This window comes from Sciurus vulgaris (assembly GCF_902686455.1).
Source record: "Sciurus vulgaris genome assembly, chromosome: 3".
Classification (NCBI taxonomy): Eukaryota; Metazoa; Chordata; class Mammalia; order Rodentia; family Sciuridae; genus Sciurus; species Sciurus vulgaris.
In genome coordinates, this window is record NC_136463.1 from 125,341,518 (window position 1) to 125,356,497 (window position 14,980).

General features: G+C 38.5%; 1 protein-coding gene across 1 annotated transcript in view; it reads right to left on the reverse strand.

The window, feature by feature from the left end:
• Positions 1 to 11,316, reverse strand: part of TLK1 (tousled like kinase 1) — a 143,444-nt gene extending 132,128 nt beyond the window's left edge. The window contains exon 1 of the mRNA XM_079135020.1: positions 10,750 to 11,316. Within this exon, the coding sequence (XP_078991146.1) occupies positions 10,750 to 10,888 (139 nt within the window). The 5' untranslated portion in view covers positions 10,889 to 11,316. The remainder of the gene's footprint in view (positions 1 to 10,749) is intronic.
• Positions 11,317 to 14,980: the final 3,664 nt, after the last annotated feature.

Here is a 14,980-nt window from a genome sequence, read left to right on the forward strand (position 1 = left end):
TCTATGTAATAATGCTTTTTCACATGAAGAAAGTGCAGTCACATACCATTTAAAGCAGGGGATGTTCTAAAAAATGCAACCACAGGCCTTGTGCAAACATCATAGAGTATAAAGAACATAATCTATTCATGGAAAGTCCTGATGTGGCACATGACCACAGAATGTTGTCGACTAGGTCAGACAAAGGAGACATGAAAAAAAGGAAGAAGGCCTGAGAGCTTACTGGATGTTGTCATGTTTTGTTATTTAAAAATTTAAAATATAATGAGAAGGGCTAGAGATATTACTTAGTGGTAGAATGCTTGCCTGGCCTGTGATACTCCCTGGGTTCAATTTCCAGCATCACCAAAAAAAGGAAAAAAAAAAAAAAAAAATGCACACACATATATATAGATACAGATGTAAATCCACATATATATGTTGTGTATATATGTCTATGCATATGTATATGTATGTATGTATGTATATGAGAATAAGAAATACCCAGAGGAAATATAATAAAATAGTTGATAAATTGGATTGGATACTGGTTCAGTGTCAGGTTTGCAACCCTTGGTTAAGTGCAAGGCATATGTTAATAATACCTGAGCTTAAGATTTCTAGGATGGATTGAACTCACTGGTTCATAAATACACATTCGTCTCATACACTACTGGTACGTGAGATAAATATAATCCTTTCAAAATATAATTTGGCAACATTTACCCAAGTTCCTAAAATTATCTCATACTCTTTGCACTGATGATTCTGTCAGTGAGAATAGTCTAAAAAACGAAAACAAAAAAACAAACAAAAACCCTTTTATTTACTATCTCATAGCCACAGAATAAAAAGGAAAAGAAAAGAAATGATCTAAACAGCTTCTTATAGTTGTTGTTTTGTTCACTATCATCCATTCCTCAGGAAAACTACACTTCACTCAATCCATGCAATCTCAAGAGAACAGTCAACCATGACTTTCTTACCCTACCCATAGTTTTAATGGCTGTCATTGTTGTACCTCATCTCCCAGGTCCTGCGAAGCAGTGAAGGAACTGACAATTAAATAGATCTGCATCAACCCAGAATTGATATAGGGACACTGGGAAAGAGTAGTTATCTTTCAAGTGCTGTTGCTAAGCTACAGGTATATGTCTGGATCTCCAGAAGCAAAAGGCTAGAAAAACCCAGAAATGGAGACAGAAAGACCCACTGACATTATCTGACCTCTTGGATCTATTGTTCCAAAGCCATTCGTCTTCTTCCACACACAATTCCCAGTTATGTAAACCAGTAAGTTTCTTTTTTTAACTCAACAAGGCTTGTTAAGTTTTGAACACCTGCAACCAAGATAATCATGATGACCACACTAGCTAAAGAATGGTTGATTATAGTACATCCATCCAATGGAATAACACTGACAGAACAATATAATCCTTAAAAAGCATGCACTCAAATCCAGTCTAAATCCTGGCTCTGATACATATTCTTTGGGAAAAATACTTAACATCTCCATGCCTCAACTTCCTCATCTGTAAAAAAAAGGAATAATAAAAGTACTTACTTCATGTGAAGTTAGGAGAAGTAAATGAGCTTATATTTATGAAATACCCAGAACAGTACCTAGAGTTAGTACTTTTAAGTAAATGAAATAAGTAAAAACGTATACAAATAACTAAGCCATATAATTACATGGATGGTTAACAAAAAGAAAAAAAAAAAAGTCTATATAGGGAAAAACTGTATTTTTAAGAGAACACACTATTGATTAAAAAGTAAATAAAAAACTAAAACATACCTGTGGTCTCATCACAGAGAATGAATATGATTAGCTTCACACAAACCCCTTGAACCCTTCCCAGTAGTACTACTATTCATCAAAATGGGAAATACATACATAATAGCAAGTAGGAAACATGAAATTATACAATATATCACATTTAACCATATCAGCACTTACTGAAATAGCTTAAAAATTTTAAACCTAAAGGAAGTGTGACATTTTCTCAGTTGATTAGTTTCCAAAGAAAAGCACGTATTTATGAGTATAATCAACTCCTAAGAATACACATAAGATGAACACATCATAAGTATCATAAAAAAGACCACTCATATTTATTTGGCTTTCCAATGAATCTTTGGAGAATATAACCACTTTTATTTAAGTACAAGTATAACTTGCCTTTTTGAAAGTCACAAAATTCCAGACCCTTCTAAGGAAGCCACAATAAGATAACTTAATTCGACACAATCTATCACCTGGATCTTACTACATATTTTTCAACTCCATGGTGGGAATTCCTATCAATGTATTCAACTTCTCTCTGCCTCTTGTTAGATTTCCTATATGGTACATGTTACTAAGGACTTTTTCTTTTTTGTAAGCAATAGAGGAGTTAAAACCAAGTGTTTTAAAAAACACTTTGTATATACAAGAGAGATTGCACATCAAGCTTCTTTTCCCTGCCCATACTGAATACTAATAAAAGTCAAAGGTCTGCCACAAAGCATCACAATTTTGTTCAGAGTCACCGCAACAAGGGAAGGATGAATCAACAATGGAAAATTCCTTGTTCAAATTCTAATGTTTACTTTCTATGGAACCTGTGGGCTTGTGAAGCCAAAATATTAAGATAAATGGAACTCCAAATTAGATTACCAAATAGGAAAACAAGATTTTTCATTAATGCATTTCTAAGATTTTCCATGAAGGGACTAAATTGATCTTTTTAAAAAATGAAATGTAAGATCTATACAGCTGGTATTGCTTTCTAAATTGGGTGTTTGGATTGGAGCTTTTGTTGTTGTTGTTCTTTGTTTTAATCTTACCTTCACATACATATAAAATTCATGTTAAGGAAAAAAAACTTTAGAGGTAAACTGAATGAAACCTAAAAGACTGGTTAGTAAATTAAATAGGTTAATAAAAAAGAACTAAAAAATTATTCAAAACCAAACTGTGATATCTTAGGCAATATACCCTAATTATTAAAATACAGGGACTTGCTACAAATCCCAGAACTACCATTTATTACTCTGGGTCATACTGGACAAGTTGCTTTACTTCTCTGGGTTTGAGTTTTCTCATCTGTAAAATGAGAATAATAATTGAATATACCTCAGGGTTATAAGAATAAATGAATTAACAAATGCAAATTCAATAAATTTCAGTTATTGTTTTTACTATTATCCATATCACCTTCGAAAATACAATTTCCTTAACTACCAAAATACATATCTTCCTGAGTCTGAAATGTGTGTGTGAGTATTTTTTTTTCCTTCAAAACTTTTAGTTGCATGACAACTCTGTAGAGGGCATCCTATTACATATTGCAAATATGGACATGAACAAAACAGTCTCTGAATTCAAGACTTTTCTGTCTAGTAGGTAACAAAATTTTAATAAATGGTAGCACAATAGAGGCACTATAGAAATAAGAAAATCCTATGGAATGTTGAAGAACATAGACACTTAACTAGAGGTGAACAGCAGTTCAGCCTAAAACATACTCCAGAAATATTTTCTGAGGAGTAAATCATTTAGTTATTTCACTTCAGGGCATCACATCTAATTATTTCAATTGAGGGTACCACATTGGTAGTTACATAATTTACATAATTTTTAACAGATACATACGTATTTTAGTACATAGATCATTTTCAAAAAACAAGACTACCTAGCACACAATTTACCATGTTCATAAACCTAAACAGTCTGAAAAAAACTAAAACGTGATTTTTCCCCCCTGAAATACGATCTTGCTCTGTTGCCCAGACAGGGCTTTGACTACTTGGCTCAGGCAATCCTCCTGCCTCGGCCTTCTGGGTACCTGGATCTTGAAAAGGTTATGTTGTTTCTTCAAGAAACATTTCTTTCACCAATAAATAAAAGCTACAAACTTTCCCCCAGGGTGTTATAGTCTAATGTCACAAGAATTTTTGAGCTACAAGAGACAATTTGAGTGCCTTTAATCCCACCCCTTCAGTTTTATAAATCAAAAGAAAACCGTAAAGCTTATTGGGAAAACCACTACTCTGAGAGTCAATAAAGGAATTTTGGTCCAAATCTGTAACAGTGAGAGTCTGGGCAAATTATGTTAAGTTTCCATATCTGTAAAATAAGAGATTTGTACTAGATTGCTTCCAGGAAACTTTCAGCTGTATAACTCACGTTTTATGAAACCCAAGCAAAAAAACTAAGCAGCTTGCCCATAGTCACACAGCTAATTATTGGCAAAATAGGGACTACACTGGAATGCAATCACTTTCTCACCTATACCACATTTCTCCTACTTATAACACTATTCCTGCAAATTATTTTAAGACCCTTAAAAATAATGAAAAAGCATGAAGGAGTTATGAAACTAAATAGCTTGTTTCTATGACTTTTCTATAGAAAATGAGCTGTAAACCCAAATGCAACAAGTACAACAGTCTCAAGCTGGTATATCACTTACTACGCTTATTAAATTGGCCTCAAAAAAGTTATGAGAATTTATGCCTGACTTCCAGCCACCTAAAAATCCAACTCACAGAAGAGATTATGTTCCATATAATTAAAATACTGATTTTTACAAGTAAATATTGCAAGTATAAGTCTCTAAACAAAAATTAAATTCTTTCACTTTATTTTATGTCCAGGTTATACTTAATGTGCATTTTTACATTCAAGAGAGATCAATTTAAACACTTTTCCTACTCTAGCTTTGAAAACATCAGAACGGTTTAAGCATATTACTTCTGAAATCATATAAACAATTACAAATAAAAGATTACATAGACTATGTTTATAATTTCTCTTTCAAAATTGAGAATCAGTCTCCATAGTACTCTAAAACTCTGCGCAAATATATTACAATTCAACTGAATCATATCATAAACATTTGGTTCCCTGAAATGTCTTCAAAGCTATTACATTTTACAAGAAATTTAGCAAAATTTCAGAAAGACGGATTTTGTTGAGTCCAGAAAATACAGAGGAAAGTCACAATAAAAAATGCAAAATAATAATGAAGTCAACAATTGTTTCATACTACTGATTTGAGAGAATATTCAAAAATGTTAAAGATACCTAAGTATAATTTAATTACTTGTAGGAATTTTTAAGGAATCAGGGAATATTTACATTTTTAAATTCCATGGACCTTAAAAACTGTTAAATCCAATAATACCTAATATAAGAAACTGTAATTTATCTCCACACACACCCCCACAAATTTAGTACTCTAAATTCTTACAGCTATGTACTTTTCTATTGTTGGGCAAGTCTAATAGCTAAATATTTTACATTTTTGTCAAAAACTGTACTCCACTCAATCTGTCTTCCTGACTGACTTACAGGTCTGCTTTCCAAAACAGGAGAACACCATGGAGCATACCTGTAATACCAGTAGCTCAAGAGCCTGAGGCAGAAGGATTTCAAGTTCAAAGTCAGCCTCAGCAATTTAGCAAGGCCCTAAGCAACTTAGTGAGACCTTGTCTCAAAATAAAAATAAAAAGGGATGGGATGCGGCTCAGTGGTTAAGAGCCCCTAGGTTTAATCCTTGGTACCAAAAAAAAAATAAACAAAAACAACATAAGAGAGTGATCTATCCTTGCTCCTATTTATGTTTGTGAAATAAATATCTGAAGACAGTCATGTGTATCCCACCCTATAATCTCTTCTCTAGGTTAATGAAGGTCCAAAGATTTTATGTGGGTCCTAAAGATATTTTGGAGTACTACAGCACTTTCACATTGCAAGTAACCTTTTAAGGAAAAACTGCAACTTGTCGATTTTTGGTGTAATACCAGAGAATACTTACTCTAAAGGGCTATTAAATATTTCTTCCTTTTCCAACTACATATCTATATGAGGGTGAAATCTCTTCACATACCTCAATAAAAACATATAACAACAAACTGAAAGCAGAAGCAAAATCCTGCTATCTTCTAGTAAGCCAGAAATCAAAATGATTTGCAAAACTATAAAACAATGCCACCTAGCTGTACTAATTTTTTGGAACATTTTTATTTTTCACAAAAAAACTTATTAATATGTAGTTACTTTACTCCTCTTTTATAACAAACTAATAAATATTTTTGAAAAGTCTCAATTTCTAATACAGCAAATATTAACAGACATAACTCACATAAACAAAATCTCTTAGGGGTCTTTAATTTTGTTGGTGCATTACAATTATACAAACTAATGGAATTCACTGTGTGGGGTCTTTATTAATTTTTTTTTTTTTTAAAGAAAATAATGGGATCCTGAGATCAAAAAAGGTTAAAGCATGTTTTCTTTCTTTCTTAACAGTACAGGGAATTAAATCAAGGGGTGCCATACCACTGAGCCACATCCTCAGTCCTTTTTTATTTTTCATTTTGAGACAGGGTCTCACTAAGTTGCCCCAGGCTGGCCTTGAAAGTGCGATCCTTCTGACTCAGTCTCTCAAGTTGCTGGGATTACAGGTATGTGCTACTATGCCCCACCATGTCAGTTCAAATACTTTAATTATTCTATCTAAGGAATGCAGTCTTCAAACATGAAAACAGAGAAAGCAACAGTTTAATTGTACTGTTTGATTCCATCTTTTAGACCAAATTACTTCCACTATTTACAAATAAGTATGGAAAAATGGTACAGGAAAAAAATGCAAGTATTTTGTATGATCGATCGTTTGATTCTCAGCAATTAACCCATTCAAAAATACCCTTGTACTGACATGTTTTAAAAAAAAAAAAAAAAAAAAAAAAAAGGAAAGAACCAAAACCCATCTGCTTATCTAGTCAATATCATAGTAGGTTCCTGAACTTCAACAAAATAAAATTTACCATTATTTGAAAACTTAATTTCTTACCTCCTTAATCACAGGATTACAGAAGACAAAATGAGATGGAGATTACAGGTTCAATAACTCAAAAGAAAATCTAGGCCAGGCACTGTGACACACACCTATAATCCAAGAGTCTGTAGCAGGAGGATTCCAAGTTCCAAGCCAGCCTCAGCAATTTAGCAAGACCCTAAGCAACTTAGTGAGACCCTGTCTCAAAAGAAAAAACAAAAAGGGCTGGGGATGTAACTTAGTGATTAAGCATCCTTGGGTTCAATTCCTGGTACTAAATAAATAAATAAGAAAATCTAGAGCTACATTGCTGAGCACCTCTAAGAAAACTTAAAGGCTGATAAAAGAAAAAGCTTCAGGCATTTGTCTGGCATGCATGAGGCCGTAGGTTCAATCCCAGCACTGCACACACACAAACACACAAAAGCTTCAGAACCCAAAGGAAAGAAAATAGTCTATAATATACTCATTAGATAAATTCCTAAATTCAACTAGATTCCTAAATCTCCTAATGTTTAAAGTTGTATTACCCACAAATCAAATAAAATTATATGACCATGACCATGATAACAGGATTAGGGTAAGAAAGGGAAGAGGGAAGTAAAAATATATAGCACTAAAAGTAATCAGCAGCTCAGAAGGCTGAGGCAGGAGGATCGAGAGTTCAAAACCAGCCTCAGCAATTTAGCTAGACCCTGTCTCTAAATAAAATACTTTTTAAAAAACAGGCTGGGGATGTGGCTCAGTGGTTGCATGCCCCTGGGTTCAATCCCAAGTACCACCCCAAAACAAAAACAAAAACAAAAACCTAGTTTATATCAGGTGTAGTGGTACATACCTGTAATCCCAGCTATTTGGGAGGCTAAGACAGGAGGATAGCTAAATTTTCAGCCAGTCTCAGCAACCTAGCAAGACCCTCACAGCAATTTAGTGAGGACCTGTCTTAAAATAAAAAATAAAAAAGACTGGGAATGTAGCAGTAAGTCACCCCTGAGTTCAATCCCTAATACCAAAAAAAAGAAAAAAAATTAAAATAATAATAATAAGGTTATCATCTTAGATTACAGGTCTCAAATGTCAAAATTTCAGAATAAGTAACTTCCACAGATATGCCATTCTTATCTTTAACTCATTTTTAGGGTTAAATTTGCTTAAATGGAGTTCATCACAAATAAAATATTTGTATATGTACATATACATGTGTATCTCTTTGAAGTTTAAATTTTTCTATTACTATATGTAAAGTTAAACTGGTTCAGTTTTTCCAAGAAACAAAGTTAGTTCTCTTCTTGATAGAGACATTCAATTATTTCAAATTCCATTAATATTAACAGTTCTTACAAGCAGTAACCTGAAGTCAAAAGTTCTCTCAAACTTCACTGCTATGCAGGTGTTGCACACCTGTAATCACAGCAACTTGGCAGGCTGAGGAAGGAAGACTGCAAGTTTGAAGTCAGGCACAGCAACTATGCAAAACCCTCAGCAATTTCATGAGACCCTGTCTAAAAACGAAAAATATAAAGGGCTGGGAATGCAACTCAGTGAGAAAGTGACCCTGGGTTCAATCCCCAGAACCACCCCCCCCCCAAAAAAAAACCCTTCTATTTATGAAACATATTAACATGTTCCTACAAAAGGAGCTGAACCCTTTGTTAAAATAAACTGGGACTTCACTGAATAGCAAACATCTCCATCTTGATATCTGGTGCTTCATATATACAATTCCTATTAGCATTAGTGAAATCTGAGAGTACACCACAAAGTCTCAAAATGAATATATAACCCTAGAGGATTAACAGCTTTACTATACCTGCTGGTTAGTCAAAAAGAAATATCCCACAGGGGCCATACAAGTACTTGGTGTGAGAGTGAGCACTGCCTGGCACAATCCAGACCTGGGTTTGATCTCCAACACCCCCCCCCATAAGTATTTGATGTGAAGTATAATTTCCATAAAAGCATACCCTATTATTTCATGAATTAACAGAAACTCACTGCTATAAGTTACAAGAAAAAAATCTGAAATCTAAACTGCTGGAAAAAAATCTGGTTTTTGGAAATTCGAGCTAAATTTTTCCAACCTTTCAAAGTTTTCAAACATCAAGAAAAGTGCAGAATAGTACATACAAATAAGAAGTTTGATTAGAGTTAAAGTTACCTCAGAAACTCACAATCTAGATTATGTGACTCCCAAATTTCCAATACTGATAACAGATATCAACAGACTGAACAATTCAACACTATGCCCTCAGTATGTAGTACAGGTTCTAGTTCACAGTAATGGCCCAATAAGTACCTGAGAAATTAATGAATGAATGATAAAAAGATACAGACTTTTAAAAACTAAAATGGTCTTTTACTATCATTAAACACCTTAATGAAACGAGAACCAAGTAAAATTATCCTAAAAGCACCTCCTGCTCTATTTACAAATCACACTTAAAAACACATTTTCAAGAAAAATCATCAGATGTATTAAATTTCAGTCATTCAATAAATCAAGCTTTTACCTTCTAATAATGAAAAATCAGTGTTGGGGGTGAGATAAAAGGGGAAAATGTCTGTCAATGTAGTCAGCTTGTTTAATGGATGCCATAAATCAAACCTTTCCATGAATTTTCTAAAGCATATTCATGCCAATCTTTGAGCCTATTGTCACTTTCACACATGCTCACAGGAACAAAATGACAAAGAATGCTATGCCTGAACCACTGGATTCGGGGCACAAAACACTTGATTAACAATTGTCATGGTTCTTAATAATAAATATCGATAATTTCAGAATAAATTATTCCCATCGATTCCTATGTAAGTGGAAGCTCTTGATTTCTTTAAAAGATTCACTAGACTACTAGACTTCCAAACGTTTTTTTTTTAAATGTGCCTATAATTTCCTTGTGTGAGACAACTGGGAGTGAACAACCCTTTTACCAATTGCTGATGAATACCGCTACGCATTTTCCAGACAAAAGAGCTTAAAAGAGATTCGATCCACATTTATTCTTCCCCCATAAATGCGTGCTCTCCCAAATTCCATTTTATGTCGTATACTTAAAGTTAAATACAGCAAGTTGAAATTTTAGTCAAAAGCACTCTCCTTTGCCTTACTAGCTGTGTAACTGCTACATCTGGTGGCAGCACACTTGCATGCAAGAAGCCAGAAAACTTAGAAAACAATTGTAACCGATCTGGTGCGTGTTTGCAGTAACCTTTACGCAGACATTTCCCACAAAACCCACAACCCTGTCAGAGAGGAACAGTAGCCTACTTGCACTCGAGAAGATAACGCACAAACACGCAGGAGGCGATGGCGAAGGAGAGAAAGTTGCAACCATCTGGAGGGGTGGTTTAAACAGCCTGCCCACGAGTCAGTCTGTCGTTTGAACTGCTCTAGGGGACCACGCTAGGGATCAAAGTCTGCCTAGATCATTTGAGCGCCCCTCCCCAAAGGGCAGGCACCCTGCAAGCGAGGGGCATCCTCCAGGTCCGGGGCAGCAAACCTCGCAGAGTGGGGACCGCCTCTATGGGAGGAGTGCGCGGGGGAAGGGGAGGGGGCTCCAGGATGAATGCTCCAACGGGAGGGAAAGCCCACCAGAGACCGGAGGCCAGGAGGTTAAGAGTACTGAGTGTACTAGCAAATGGAGCAGAAAGAGGCTCGCGTCCGGGGGGGGCAGAATTCCCACCCTCGAAGTACTGGCTCCCAGGAACCCCGGCGAGTCGTTGCGCCTCACCCGGTCCCCACCAGCACGCACCCCCTCGTCTGTCTCCTCCGCCACCCGCGAACCACCAACCACAGCCAGCGCACCGTCTCTCCCGGGCCGGGCGGCCTCGCGCCCACCTCGCCACCACCCCCAACCTCGGGGTCAGACGGAGGAGCGGCGGGGCGCGGGTTCGCGGTTCCGGAGGGAGGCCCGCGAGCGGGCGCGGGCGCGGCGGCGCTTACCTTCCCTGGGCCTCCCGGATGGCGGCGTGTGATTCAGCAGGGACCTGGCCGCCGCCGCCGAGCCCGGGGTTGGAGACGTGGAGAGCTGGGACCAAGATGGCGGCCCCTCCAAACTTCCACTGCTACTTTGGACACTCATCAAGCTACTTTCTGGGAACCCGACTCCCCCCCTGCGACGGCAGCGGCGGCAACGGCACCGGCACCCGCCTCCGTCATGGCGGGGGCCGCGCTGAGGGCGAGCGAGAGAGCGAGGGCTGGGAGGGGAGAGTCAAGGGGATGGGGGAGGAAACCGAGAAGAGGGGAGGTGGGGAGGGAAGAGGTGAGGGAAGGAGAGGGGACGGGGAGGAGGGAAGGGGGGAGAAGCGAGGGAGCGAGCGGGCGCGCCGAAGAGGCGGAGGGAGGGTGCGCGGCGGCAGAGGCGTCGAGGGGGCGCCCGCCGGGGCCGGGGTCGGAGCGCGGGCGGAGCGCGGGTTGCGCCGGCCGAGGAGACTTCCGCGGGCGGAACCTGCCGGCACCTCTGCAGTGCGTCGGCCCCCGGCGTCGCCCGGGTGGCGGCGGCGGCGGCGGGCGGTGGGTGGCGGCTGAGGCGGCGGGATAACCTCTGCATCAGTTACAGGCGGCGGCAGCGTCACGCGCCGCCTGTGCAAACACTATCGCGAGGCTCCTGCGCCTCCGGTAGCGGCGGCGGCAGCGGCGGCCGCAGGAGCAGGCATGGGGGGAGGGACCTGCCAGGGGCTGCGGGCGGGGGGAGCGGGGAGGGAGCGGGCGCGCGAGGGAAGAGGCGCGGGCGCCCGGGCGCCCCTGGCGCGCCCGCGGATCGCAGCGCGGCGCAGGAGCCCGGGGCCGGCGGACTCGCGTGCGCGGGGGCTGCTTCCCCGCGCCCGCCGGAGGGAGGCGCGCCTGCTCGCGCCCCCGCCGCGCTGTTCGGGCTCCGACTCCCGCTCCGCTGCCACCTGACTCCCCCTCTCCCGCGGAAGCGCGCCTGGCTCCCGACCCACACCCAGCCTGGGGAGAAATGCTTCTGCTCTCGCCGGGCTGTCGCGTCTCTGGAGTTGGATGTGATCGGTTCTCAAAATGGAACTGAAAAGTTGAGAGTTGCTTCTTTCTTCGCCCCTCTGCACTGTGGAAAAAAAGAAAAAACCAAAAAGCAAAACCTGTATGCGCCTCCCCGTCTGCAGAATGGGAATAATGACTGGGGGGAAAAAATTGCTAAGAAAATAAGAAGGAGGGTGTGGAAAATAAAACTTTGTTTTAGAAAACAATCTTTAATAAAAGAATTTAAAATTACTGTCGGTGTTGCTGACTATATGTTATAGCAGTTCTTTGTTTTAAAACAGTACATGGATAAGAAAAATTTGGTTACTGCGTTCACATATTTAGAAAAACTATACAGTGTTCATCTTGTAGAGAGGATATGGTTCTAGAAATTTCCAATTTGTTTCTGGTGCCGCTGTTGAGACCTGACTACAAAATAACCGAAACAAATTACAGCATTTGCTAAAATTTATAGACACAGTGTAGCTTTCTGCATACCCACCCACGTACACACACCAGCGATTGGCCATCTTGTATATAAAACAACAGTCTAATAGTTCAGGAAAAATACAGCAAGGTTATTGCTCTTTAAAAAAACAAATTGAATAGAACACTGAAAAGATTATGATATAGAGAACTGTACAGACATGAGGAAATGGCATGATCACCAGAGGGACAAAAATGTCGTTTCTATTTTTTATTTTTATGACTTTGCATTTCTCATAGTAATGTTTTCTTCAGATAAACTATCATACTAGAATGGAACCTTGGTTGTCAGTTATCTCTAGAAGCAATTTTGGTTTTCTTGTGCTTCAGATACTTCAGCGAGTTGTTTTTTTTTTTGTTGTTGTTGTTTGTTTGTTTGTTTGTCACATTCCTGCTTTTCAAATTTAAAAAAGGGAGATCTTGCAAATTAAACTTAGTTGAGTTAATTGACATACAATAAGCTGCATGTAATAAATGTGTACAATTTGTTACGTGTATGCAACCCAGAAACCACTTCTACAATCAAAGTGGGAAATGTATCTATAACCCTCCCAAGTTTCCTTTATCCCTTTGTGGTTCCTTGTCACTCCACTCCTGTACCCAGGTAACCGGAGATCTTTCTGTCTCTACAGAGTACTTTGCATTTTCTTGAGTTTAGATTTAAGTATACAATTTGCACTCTTTTTTTTTTTTTTTTTTTTTTTTTCTGGTGTCTTTATTCAATACAATTATTTCAATATTCATCCACATTGTTGCATTTATCAATAGTTCACTACTTTTTATTGCTGAGTACTACTCCATTGTATGAATATACTGCACTTTGTTTACCCCTTCCACTGTTGATGAACATTTGCATTGCTTCCACTTTTGGTTATTCTGAATAATGCTGCTATGAACATTCATGTACAAGTCTTTGGGTGGACATATGCTTACATTCTCTTGGATGCATACCTAGGACCTTACCATGAGATTTTTGTGCCAGCATGCATGTACTATAAGGGGAAACGGTTCCCATAACAACATGAAGATAAATGTATCTTCTTTATTTTTAAGAATAAGCTTAGTCTGCAGATTGTAGTGAAAAGAGCATAGGACCAGAAGGAAGTTAAGAGACATGGGTATTAGTCTCAGCAGGTAACAATCCTTGTTTCAGTTGCTTTATATATGAAAAAGAGGTTAGAGACACTGGGTGACTCCTAGTAATTCCGTGACTTTATGCAGACCTCAATTCCTTGTAAGAATATTATACAAAGCCCAACCAGAGGTATGATAACTCTAGGTTGTCCTCCCAGAATCAGCCAGAGCTTACAGTTACTTTTATACCAACTGAGATACATTTTAGACAGACTTGCTCCTTTTATTTTAAATGGTAATTAGAGGAACACAGCATATATATAATCAAATTACTTTAGATATCTTTTGGTTGTGCATGTTGCCTAAGAAGGACAATTGGACGTTTGATTCTTGCCTTCTTGCAGCTTATGATAAAGATAGCACTTGCTGATTTGTAAAGAGGCCTCTACCAGCAGCAATAAGGAACTTGAAAATGGAATGTCATGCCATTATTTAAAATCATGTCTTTAAAAAATATCAAAGAAAATTAATGACATTTTCACACTGTAGTAAAGTTATGTAAAAAGTGGGTATAATCCCATTTTTTGCAAGTACATGTAAAATATGGCTGGAAGGATACACCTCAAAAAGTTAATGATTAACCTTAGGCTATGAGATTACATAATTACTATTTCTTCCTTTATGTTTTTCCAAATTTTGCACAATGAAAAAAATTCAATAAATACTTTTTAAATAATTTAAGCATAAGAAGGGCCTTGACACAATTGTGTCAATATATAATTTTATTTAAAAAAAAATTTATGTCAGGGGCTGGGGATGTAGCTCAGTTGGTAGAATGCTTGCCTCACAAGCACAAGGCCCTGGGTTCAATCCCCGGCACAGGAAAAAATATATATATATGTCAAACAAAAATTTCTGAATGGTAAATAAATGTTCCCAGTCTTGCACATTTGCTACTATGTAAGCATTCAAAAAATGACTGATGGGATGGCTGGGGTGATAGACTGCACAATAGAAAAACTGCAGAAAAATCAAGCATCCAGATTTGTACAGAAAGGGTCACCTATCATTCTGTGTCAAAGGAGAAATCTCAAAAGCAAGAAAAGATCACCAGAAAGGTTCTTTGGGTAATCTCACTGGTAGAGAAATATTCCCAAAGAGAAAGCCAGCTTGAGAATACAGGAGTGAACTGAACAGGTAAAAGGACAGGCAGCAAACCTGCCTACAAAAAGTTGGCGAGAGACAAGGAAGAATGTCCTATGGATTGAGTCCCTCTTCAGGACGCTGGGAAACAAGGGACTCAAGCCTGTAATGAAGAACCTGGCACAGACCAAGGACTCTGTCAATGTTTGTAGAATCAATCAATGATGAAGACCAACAGACCCACTGAACAGGTGAAATGTAGGGAGGTCATCTGATGGAAAGTCTCCTGATGGAAAGTCATAGGTAAAAGAGGTAGATTTGACCCCTGATCTACAAAATGATCATAATTTACAACCACATTTATTAGACTCTTTTCTACTCATATACCACTGTAAAAATATTTACAAAAAATCCAATATTAAAGATATGATAAAATGCACTTTATACCTCTTAACATTTGATTCCTTCTAAATTCAAGGGGGAAAAAATCAAT